The following is a 12,211-nucleotide window of genomic DNA, read 5'->3' as shown; positions in this document are numbered from 1 at the left end:
CGTCAATAGTTTTACATCCTCATTGAAGACAACTTTGGATGCTGTAGCTCCTCTGAAAAAGAGAGCTTTAAATCAGAAGTGCCTGACTCCGTGGTATAACTCACAAACTCGCAGCTTAAAGCAGATAACCCGTACGTTGGAGAGGAAATGGCATCTCACTAATTTAGAAGATCTTCATTTAGCCTGGAAAAAGAGTCTGTTGCTCTATAAAAAAAGCTAGGACATCTTTCTACTCATCACTAATTGAAGAAAATAAGAACAACCCCAGGTTTCTTTTCAGCACTGTAGCCAGGCTGACAAAGAGTCAGAGCTCTATTGAGCTGAGTATTCCATTACTTTAACTAGTAATGACTTCATGACTTTCTTTGCTAACAAAATTTTAACTATTAGAGAAAAAATTACTCATAACCATCCCAAAGACGTATCGTTATCTTTGGCTGCTTTCAGTGATGCCGGTATTTGGTTAGACTCTTTCTCTCCGATTGTTCTGTCTGAGTTATTTTCATTAGTTACTTCATCCAAACCATCAACATGTCTATTAGACCCCATTCCTACCAGGCTGCTCAAGGAAGCCCTACCATTATTTAATGCTTCGATCTTAAATATGATCAATCTATCTTTGTTAGTTGGCTATGTACCACAGGCTTTTAAGGTGGCAGTAATTAAACCATTACTTAAAAAGCCATCACTTGACCCAGCTATCTTAGCTAATTATAGGCCAATCTCCAACCTTCCTTTCTCTCTCAAAATTCTTGAAAGGGTAGTTGTAAAACAGCTAACTGATCATCTGCAGAGGAATGGTCTATTTGAAGAGTTTCAGTCAGGTTTTAGAATTCATCATAGTACAGAAACAGCATTAGTGAAGGTTACAAATGATCTTCTTATGGCCTCAGACAGTGGACTCATCTCTGTGCTTGTTCTGTTAGACCTCAGTGCTGCTTTTGATACTGTTGACCATAAATTTTATTACAGAGATTAGAGCATGCCATAGGTATTAAACGCACTGCGCTGCGGTGGTTTGAATCATATTTGTCTAATAGATTACAATTTGTTCATGTAAATGGGGAATCTTCTTCACAGACTAAGGTTAATTATGGAGTTCCACAAGGTTCTGTGCTAGGACCAATTTTATTCACTTTATACATGCTTCCCTTAGGCAGTATTATTAGACGGTATTGCTTAAATTTTCATTGTTACGCAGATGATACCCAGCTTTATCTATCCATGAAGCCAGAGGACACACACCAATTAGCTAAACTGCAGGATTGTCTTACAGACATAAAGACATGGATGACCTCTAATTTCCTGCTTTTAAACTCAGATAAAACTGAAGTATTGTACTTGGCCCCACAAATCTTAGAAACATGGTGTCTAACCAGATCCTACTCTGGATGCATTACCCTGACCTCTAGTAATACTGTGAGAAATCTTGGAGTCTTTTTGATCAGGATATGTCATTCAAAGCGCATATTAAACAAATATGTAGGACTGCTTTTTTGCATTTACGCAATATCTCTAAAATTAGAAAGGGTCTTGTCTCAGAGTGATGCTGAAAAACTAATTCATGCATTTATTTCTCTAGGCTGGACTATTGTAATTCATATTATCAGGTGTCCTAAAAGTTCCCTGAAAAGCCTTCAGTTAATTCAAAATGCTGCAGCTAGAGTACTAACGGGGACTAGAAGGAGAGAGCATATCTCACCCATATTGGCCTCTCTTCATTGGCTTCCTGTTAATTCTAGAATAGAATTTAAAATTCTTCTTCTTACTTATAAGGTTTTGAATAATCAGATCCCATCTTATCTTAGGGACCTCGTAGTACCATATAACCCCAATAGAGCGCTTCGCTCTCAGACTGCAGGCTTACTTGTAGTTCCTAGGGTTTGTAAGAGTAGAATGGGAGGCAGAGCCTTCAGCTTTCAGGCTCCTCTCTTGTGGAACCAGCTCCCAATTCAGATTAGGGAGACAGACACCCTCTCTACTTTTAAGATTAGGCTTAAAACTTTCCTTTTTGCTAAAGCTTATAGTTAGGGCTGGATCAGGTGACCCTGAACTATCCCTTAGTTATGCTGCTATAGACTTAGACTGCTGGGGGGTTCCCATGATGCACTGTTTCTTTCTCTTTTTGCTCTGTATGCACCACTCTGCATTTAATCATTAGTGATCGATCTCTGCTCCCCTCCACAGCATGTCTTTTTCCTGGTTCTCTCCCTCAGCCCCAACCAGTCCCAGCAGAAGACTGCCCCTCCCTGAGCCTGGTTCTGCTGGATGTTTCTTCCTGTTAAAAGGGAGTTTTTCCTTCCCACTGTAGCCAAGTGCTTGCTCACAGGGGGTCGTTTTGACCGTTGGGGTTTACATAATTATTGTATGGCCTTGCCTTACAATATAAAGCGCCTTGGGGCAACTGTTTGTTGTGATTTGGCGCTATATAAAAAAAAAATTGATTGATTGATTTTGACCGTTGGGGTATTTCCGTAATTATTGTATGGCCTTGCCTTACAATATAAGGCGCCTTGGGGCAACTGTTTGTTGTGATTTGGCGCTATATAAATAAAATTGATTGATTGATTGATTCGTCCGTGAATTGTTCTGTAATTTATGTCTGTAACATGGCCCAAGCAGAGGGTCACCCCTTTGAGTCTGGTCTGCTTGAGGTTTCTTCCTCAGAGGGAGTTTTTCCTTACCACTGTTGCTCTGGGGGTTGGTAAGGTTAGACCTTACCTGTGTGAAGCGCTTTGAGGCAACTCTGTTGTGATTTGCCGCTATATAAATGAAAATAAATTGAAATTGAAATTGTTGTGTTCTCTGTGTGCCTTGAGGTGATTTTATTCTGAATTGGCGCTATATAAATTAATACATTTGGTTTAATTTGATTTGTTGATTTATTATTATTACATTTGTGGGGATTTTATAGTTGATATTTTAGTCAACATAGAAGTACATCAGTTAAAGACTTTCACTCGGTGAGTGTGGCAGTAAATCCTTAAAATGAGCCATAATAAATGGAGATATTGTCCAAACTGGTGAAACTCCAGTTCGGTGAGTTGACGTCCGATCTCCATCCGGACGTCCTGACTCCGCCCCCTCGCTCCCTGAGTGGAGCCAGCACGCGCGCCCACGCTCGCCCTCACGCCGTGTGGAGAAGCACTTTGTTTTCTGGTGGAAGCCTCGGTGTCTTTTCCGGCCGTATGTGCTCAGGGCTCTGCAGCTGAACGGTGTCGGTTCGATTCGGCGGCAGGAGGAGCGTCATGAAGTTGGCGGTGCGTCTCCTCCTCTGGCTGTCCTGCCCGCTGCGCCTCTCCGCCGTCACCGGTAAGAAAACTATATTTGTGACCACAGTGTTATTGTTTCATTTAACCCTACTAAACCCTAAACTTTAACCCTAACTTCCACACAAACACGACAACATTCACCGTCTGAAGCGGCTCTGCAGCCTCAAAAAGTCCGAATATTAGTGGCATCATTTTACACTCCTGGTTAGAGCATGAAACTAGATCTTTTCTTTGTAAGATTTTGTGAAAAACAAAAACAAATGTCATCTTAAATAAACCCTTACTGGGCGTGGGTTTTTTTTAGTTAACATTCACTGAAACAGACAAAATATGAATAGTAATAAAAATTAAAAAGACACTTAACGCACATATATCCACAATCTCTGTCTCTCTCTCCATATATAATATGTGTATAAGTATGTGGATGTGTATATAGTGGATCCAGAAAGTATTCATTGCGCTGCACTTTTCCCACATTATTATTTTTTTAATGTTACAGCCTTAATCCAAAATGGATGAGATTCCTCACAATTCTACACACAATACCCCATAATGACGATGTGAAACGTTTTTTTTTTTTTTTATAGATTTTTGCAAATTCATAAAAAAGAAATCCATCCATCTTCTATACCCGCTGACTCAAATTAAAGGGTACTGGAGTCTATCCCACCAGTCATAGAGCATGAGGTAAGGTACATTCTGGACAGGATGCCAGTCTGTCACAAAGCCACATATAGACAAACACATTCACACCCGCATGCACACCTACCAACAATTTAGTTTACAATTCACCTAACCTGCATGTCTTTGGATGTGGAAAGAAGCCGGAGAACCTGGAGGCTACCCATGCAAACACAGGGAGAACATACAAACTCCACACAGAAAGGCTACAGGTGAGAACCTTCTTGCTGTGAGGCAACAGTGCTAACCACTAAGCCACCATGCTGTTTAAATTAAGAAATCATATGTACATTAGTATGCACAGTACCCCATAATGACAATGTGAAAACAAATTTTTTTGAGAAGTTTGCATATTTATTAAAAAAAAGAAAGAAAGAAACCAGAAAATCATATGTCACAAATCAAGCGACTGAGTGGGGTCATTTATGACCCTGGCCATTTTTTTTGCACAATTTTTCAAATTTTAATAGGAAAAAGTTTCCTACCATGAATTTGTCAATCTAACATAGAGAAGAGAACACTGGACAAACTGCTGGACATTATGGATGATGCCAGTCACCCTCTGCACACCGTCATCAGCAACCAGAGGAGCCTCTTCAGCCACAGACTACTCCTTCCCAAGTGCATGACCAACAGAGCAAAAAAACTCCTTTGTACCCCTGGCCATCAGACTGTACAACTCCTCACTCAGGGGGAGGAGGAGTAACAGAAAGATAGAGGACGGGAAGGAGAGGACCACTAATAGCCAGTAAACCAGTAGCAAGCAGCATTTCTGGTATTTTTATTTGTGTATTTATATTTTCAAATTGTTTATTACTTTCACTTTTGATACTCTGTGTGCTTCTTACCCTGTGTGCTTCTATACAATGCTGCTGGAACTTCAGTTTTCCTGAGGGAGTCTTCTCAAGGGATTAATAAAGTTCCATCTAATCTATTTGTCCTGCATTTGTTAATAGAATTTTGCAAGAATCAGCTGATCCATGTGGCAAGCATAATCCAAACTTGTGAGACTTTTGACATTATAGCTTCAGATGGTGTGGTAATTTGCCAACTCTAATTATTATATTTTACTGTTTTGCAAGGAAGCATGGCCAACAGACCTAGAATAGGGAGATTTACAGCTGCACAAACATTGAGATTGATTCTTGATACCCAGACTGAGGATGAAAAGGATGATGGACAAATATATTAGAGAGTGAAATAAATATGAAGAACCCTAGAACAATTATTTATATAGATGTATTCCAGTTTAAAGTCAATGGGGTCATACACAACAAAAATATAAATGCAACACTTTTGGTTTTGCTCCCATTTTGTATGAGATGAAGTCAAAGATCTAAAACTTTTTCCACATACACAATATCACCATTTCCCTCAAATATTGTTCACAAACCAGTCTAAATCTGTGATAGTGAGCACTTCTCCTTTGCTGAGATAATCCATCCCACCTCACAGGTGTGCCATACCAAGATGCTGATTAGACACCATGATTAGTGCACAGGTGTGCCTTAGACTGCCCACAATAAAAGGCCACTCTGAAAGGTGCAGTTTTGTTTTATTGGGGGGGGATACCAGTCAGTATCTGGTGTGACCACCATTTGCCTCATGCAGTGCAACACATCTCCTTCGCATAGAGTTGATCAGGTTGTCAATTGTGGCCTGTGGAATGTTGGTCCACTCCTCTTCAATGGCTGTGCAGAAGTTGCTGGATATTGGCAGGAACTGGTACCACGCTGTCGTATACGCCGGTCCAGAGCATCCCAAACATGCTCAATGGGTGACATGTCCGGTGAGTATGCCGACCATGCAAGAACTGGGACATTTTCAGCTTCCAAGAATTGTGTACAGATCCTTGCAACATGGGGCCGTGCATTATCCTGCTGCAACATGAGGTGATGTTCTTGGATGTATGGCACAACAATGGGCCTCAGGATCTCGTCACGGTATCTCTGTGCATTCAAAATGCCATCAATAAAGTGCACCTGTGTTCTTCGTCCATAACAGACGCCTGCCCATACCATAACCCCACCGCCACCATGGGGCCACTCGATCCACAACATTGACACCAGAAAACCGCTCACCCACACGACGCCACACACGCTGTCTACCATCTGCCCTGGACAGTGTGAACCGGGATTCATCCGTGAAGAGAACATCTCTCCAATGTGCCAAACGCCAGCAAATGTGAGCATTTGCCCACTCAAGTCGGTTACGACGACGAACTGGAGTCAGGTCGAGACCCTGATGAGGACGATGAGCATGCAGATGAGCTTCCCTGAGACGGTTCTCTGACAGTTTGTGCAGAAATTCTTTGGTTATGCAAACCGATGTTTCAGCAGCTGTCCGAGGTGGCTGGTCTCAGACGATCTTGGAGGTGAACATGCTGGATGTGGAGGTCCTGGGCTGGTGTGGTTACACGTGGTCTGCGGTTGTGAGGCTGGTTGGCTGTACTGCCAAATTCTCTGAAACGCCTTTGGAGATGGCTTATGGTAGAGAAATGAACATTCAATACACGAGCAACAGCTCTGGTTGACATTCCTGCTGTCAGCATGCCAATTGCACGCTCCCTCAAATCTTGCGACATCTGTGGCATTGTGCTGTGTGATAAAACTGCACCTTTCAGAGTGGCCTTTTATTGTGGGCAGTCTAAGGCACACCTGTGCACTAATCATGGTGTCTAACCAGCATCTTGATATGGCACACCTGTGAGGTGGGATGGATTATCTCAGCAAAGGAGAAGTGCTCACTATCACAGATTTAGACTGGTTTGTGAACAATATTTGAGGGAAATGGTGATATTGTGTATGTGGAAAAAGTTTTAGATCTTTGAGTTCATCTCATACAAAATGGGAGCAAAACCAGAAGTGTTGTGTTTATATTTTTGTTGAGTGTAATAACCCCACTTGGTCATATTGGTCACTCAAGCAAGCTTGGTTGCTTGAGGGTTAAAACTTTCAGCATCACAAGAATCACCTGGCCTACACTTTGAAACTGTGTGAAATTGCATTTCTTGTTTCAAAGATGAGTTTGTGAATGCCACACTGATATGTTTGTATCCAATCAGCCACCCGCTGACATATATATTTCCAGCATTTGTTTCTTTAAATGTCAAAAGGTATTGCAGATGTTCTTGGGTTTACCACAAAATGTGGCCTCCCACTCACACTGTGCAGAACTGCATTATGCAACCTTTGTATTCTGATGTATTACCTTATTTTACCGTGACTATCCAGGGTTGGGACCAGGAAGCAGAGTTGTAGTCTTACACACCTCTCTGCAGCTTCTCTCCCCCTGCCATCCCCTCATTACCCCATCCCCGTAGAGACGGTGCCTGCTCCCAGACCACCAATAACCAGTAAAAATCTATTTAAGCATAAAAATTCAAAAAGAAAAAGTAATATAGCACCTTCAACTGCACCACAGACTAAAACAGTTAAATGTGGTCTATTAAACATTAGGTCTCTCTCTTCTAAGTCCCTGTTGGTAAATGATATAATAATTGATCAACATATTGATTTATTCTGCCTTACAGAAACCTGGTTACAGCAGGATGAATATGTTAGTTTAAATGAGTCAACACCCCCGAGTCACACTAACTGCCAGAACGCTCATAGCACGGGCCGAGGCGGAGGATTATCAGCAATCTTCCATTCCAGCTTATTAATTAATCAAAAACCCAGACAGAGCTTTAATTCATTTGAAAGCTTGACTCTTAGTCTTGTCCATCCAAATTGGAAGTCCCAAAAACAGTTTTATTTGTTGTTATCTATCGTCCTCCTGGTCGTTACTGTGAGTTTCTCTGTGAATTTTCAGACCTTTTGTCTGACTTAGTGCTTAGCTCAGATAAGATAATTATAGTGGGTGATTTTAACATCCACATAGATGTTGAGAATGACAGCCTCAACACTGCATTTAATCTATTGTTAGACTCAATTGGCTTTGCTCAAAATGTAAATGAGTCCACCCACCACTTTAATCTTACCTTAAATCTTGTTCTGACTTATGGTATGGAAATTGAAGACTTAACAGTATTCCCTGAAAACCCCCTTCTGTCTGATCATTTCTTAATAACATTTAACATTGTGGAACCAGCTCCCAATTCAGATCAGGGAGACAGACACCCTCTCTACTTTTAAGATTAGGCTTAAAACTTTCCTTTTTGCTAAATTTATCAAAATTATCAAATTTTGCTAGAAGAATTTTAAATTCTATTCTAGAATTAACAGGAAGCCAATGAAGAGAGGCCAATATGGGTGAGATATGCTCTCTCCTTCTAGTCCCTGTCAGTACTCTAGCTGCAGCATTTTGAATTAACTGAAGGCTTTCAGGGAACTTTTAGGACAACCTGATAATAATGAATTACAATAGTCCAGCCTAGAGGAAATAAATGCATGAATTAGTTTTTCAGCATCACTCTGAGACAAGACCTTTCTAATTTTAGAGATATTGCGCAAATGCAAAAAAGCAGTCCTACATATTTGTTTAATATGCGCATTGAATGACATATCCTGATCAAAAATGACTCCAAGATTTCTCACAGTATTACTAGAGGTCAGGGTAATGCCATCCAGAGTAAGGATCTGGTTAGACACCATGTTTCTAAGATTTGTGGGGCCAAGTACAATAACTTCAGTTTTATCTGAGTTTAAAAGCAGGAAATTAGAGGTCATCCATGTCTTTATGTCTGTAAGACAATCCTGCAGTTTAGCTAATTGGTGTGTGTCCTCTGGCTTCGTGGATAGATAAAGCTGGGTATCATCTGCGTAACAATGAAAATTTAAGCAATGCTGTCTAATAATACTGCCTAAGGGAAACATGTATAAAGTGAATAAAACTGGTCCTAGCACAGAACCTTGTGGAACTCCATAATTAAACTTAGTCTGTGAAGAAGATTCCCCATTTACATGAACAAATTGTAATCTATTAGATAAATATGATTCAAACCACCGCAGCACAGTGCCTTGAGTCCACTGTCTGAGGCCATAAGAAGATCATTTGTAACCTTCACTAATGCTGTTTCTGTACTATGATGAATTCTAAAACCTGACTGAAACTCTTCAAATAGACCATTCCTCTGCAGATGATCAGTTAGCTGTTTTACAACTACCCTTTCAAGAATGTTTGAGAGAAAAGGAAGGTTGGAGATTGGCCTATAATTAGCTAAGATAGCTGGGTCAAGTGATGGCTTTTTAAGTAATGGATAACTACTGCCACCTTAAAAGCCTGTGGTACATAGCCAACTAATAAAGACCGATTGATCATATTTAAGTTCGAAGCATTAATTAATGGTAGGGCTTCCTTGAGCAGCCTGGTAGGAATGGGGTCTAATAGACATGTTGATGGTTTGGAGGAAGTAACTAATGAAAATAACTCAGACAGAACAATCGGAGAGAAAGAGTCTAACCAAATACCCGGCATCACTGAAAGCAGCCAAAGATAACGATATGTCTTTGGGATGGTTATGAGTAATTTTTTCTCTAATAGTTAAAATTTTATTAGCAAAGAAAGTCATGAAGTCATTACTAGTTAAAGTTAAAGGAATACTCGGCTCAATAGAGCTCTGACTCTTTGTCAGCCTGGCTACAGTGCTGAAAAGAAACCTGGGGTTGTTCTTATTTTCTTCAATTAGTGATGAGTAGTAAGATGTCCTAGCTTACGGAGGGCTTTTTTATAGAGCAACAGACTCTTTTTCCAGGCTAAGTGAAGATCTTCTAAATTAGTGAGACGCCATTTCCTCTCCAACTTACGGGTTATCTGCTTTAAGCTGCGCGTTTGTGAGTTATACCACGGAGTCAGGCACTTCTGATTTAAGGCTCTCTTTTTCAGAGGAGCTACAGCATCCAAAGTTGTCTTCAATGAGGATGTAAAACTATTGACGAGATACTCTATCTCACTCACAGAGTTTAGGTAGCTACTCTGCACTGTGTTGGTATATGGCATTAGAGAACATAAAGAAGGAATCATAAACCTAGTTACAGCGCTTTCTGAAAGACTTCTAGTGTAATGAAACTTATTCACCACTGCTGGGTAGTCCATCAGAGTAAATGTAAATGTTATTAAGAAATGATCAGACAGAAGGGAGTTTTCAGGGAATACTGTTAAGTCTTCAATTTCCATACCATAAGTCAGAACAAGATCTAAGATATGATTAAAGTGGTGGGTGGACTCATTTACATTTTGAGCAAAGCCAATTGAGTCTAATAATAGATTAAATGCAGTGTTGAGGCTGTCATTCTCAGCATCTGTGTGGATGTTAAAATCGCCCACTATAATTATCTTATCTGAGCTAAGCACTAAGTCAGACAAAAGGTCTGAAAATTCACAGAGAAACTCACAGTAACGACCAGGTGGACGATAGATAATAACAAATAAAACTGTTTTTTGGGACTTCCAATTTGGATGGACAAGACTAAGAGTCAAGCTTTCAAATGAATTAAAGCTCTGTCTGGGTTTTGGATTAATTAATAAGCTGGAATGGAAGATTGCTGCTAATCCTCCACCTCGGCCCGTGCTACGAGCGTTCTGGCAGTTAGTGTGACTCTGGGGTGTTGACTCATTTAAACTAACATATTCATCCTGCTGTAACCAGGTTTCTGTAAGGCAGAATAAATCAATATGTTGATCAATTATTATATCATTTACTAACAAGGACTTAGAAGAGAGAGACCTAATGTTTAATAGACCACATTTAACTGTTTTAGTCTGTGGTGCAGTTGAAGGTGCTATATTATTTTTTCTTTTTGAATTTTTATGCTTAAATAGATTTTTGCTGGTTATTGGTGGTCTGGGAGCAGGCACCGTCTCTACGGGGATGGGGTAATGAGGGGATGGCAGAGGGAGAGAAGCTGCAGAGAGATGTGTAAGACTACAACTCTGCTTCCTGGTCCCAACCCTGGATAGTCACGGTTTGGAGGATTTAAGAAAATTGGCCAGATTTCTAGAAATGAGAGCTGCTCCATCCAAAGTGGGATGGATGCCGTCTCTCCTAACAAGACCAAGTTTTCCCCAGAAGCTTTGCCAATTATCTACGAAGCCCACCTCATTTTTTGGACACCACTCAGACAGCCAGCAATTCAAGGAGAACATGCGGCTATACATGTCACTCCCGGTCCGATTGGGGAGGGGCCCAGAGAAAGTTATGTTGCTATAGACTTAGACTGCTGGGGGGTTCCCATGATGCACTGTTTCTTTCTCTTTTTGCTCTGTATGCACCACTCTGCATTTAATCATTAGTGATTGATCTCTGCTCCCCTCCGCAGCATGTGTTTTTCCTGGTTCTCTCCCTCAGCCCCAACCAGTCCCAGCAGAAGACTGCCCCTCCCTGAGCCTTGTTCTGCTGGAGGTTTCTTCCTGTTAAAAGGGAGTTTTTCCTTCCCACTGTGCCAAGTGCTTGCTCACAGGAGGTCGTTTTGACCGTTGGGGTTTTTCCGTAATTATTGTATGGCTTTGCCTTACAATATAAAGCGCCTTGGGGCAACTGTTTGTTGTGATTTGGTGCTATATAAATAAAATTGATTTGATTTGATTTTCTGCACACAGCTGGAGGACGAAAGCTAAGAGGAGGCATCCATATATCTGTATTTGGAAAAAAATTAATAGATGTGAAGTGAGACAATCTGTTTTTTTTTTTTTTTTTGCTCTCTTGTCTGCAGAATTTTGAGGGGAAAAAAATGAATTTACTCCGTTTTGGAATAAGGCTGTAACATAAATGTGGAAAAAGTGAAGTGCTGTGAATACTTTACAGGTGCGCTGTACTTATAGTGTACTTATTATGGCCTCAAGGTGCTTCATTTACATTGTCCCAGTGCCTGCAGCCATAAATGGGTTCTGGTCTTGATTGGGGAATTAACCTGTGATGGACTGGTGTCCTGTCTGTGGGGATTCATAGACTCTAAACTATTTCACGCTACGGCACCTGTAGAACCTGTTTATATATTACTTACTATATGGATATACAATGGAGGGAATGTGTATAAAAACAACTCTTAAGTCTTCAATGGTGAATGTGATATTTTTTGTTAAACATCCTTATGGGTCCCTTCACACAGTACAAATAAGTACAAATTAGGGCGAATCACAGCGGAACAGCTGGTATGAGCGAAAACATCGAGCCGATGGGCAGGTGTGAATGATGTCGCTGCAACGGCTTTGTGCATGCGGGAACACAGCGCGAGCAGCTGCAGTATGTTGTAACCTTTATTTCACCAGGTTTGTCCCATTGAGATCAAAAGATCTCTTTTTCAAGGGAGACCTAACCA

At 40.8% G+C, this 12,211-nt stretch overlaps 1 protein-coding gene across 1 annotated transcript in view; it reads left to right on the top strand.

The window, feature by feature from the left end:
• The first annotated feature begins 3,235 nt into the window (after nt 1-3,235).
• The window catches only part of LOC117520138 (neuronal acetylcholine receptor subunit non-alpha-2-like), a 38,733-nt gene continuing 29,757 nt past the window's right edge, over nt 3,236-12,211 (top strand). The window contains exon 1 of the mRNA XM_034181441.1: nt 3,236-3,312. Coding sequence (XP_034037332.1) covers nt 3,249-3,312 — 64 coding nt within the window. The 5' untranslated portion in view covers nt 3,236-3,248. The remainder of the gene's footprint in view (nt 3,313-12,211) is intronic.

Source organism: Thalassophryne amazonica, chromosome 11 (genome assembly GCF_902500255.1).
Source record: "Thalassophryne amazonica chromosome 11, fThaAma1.1, whole genome shotgun sequence".
Classification (NCBI taxonomy): domain Eukaryota; kingdom Metazoa; phylum Chordata; class Actinopteri; order Batrachoidiformes; family Batrachoididae; genus Thalassophryne; species Thalassophryne amazonica.
This window is presented reverse-complemented; position numbering and strand designations above follow the sequence as displayed.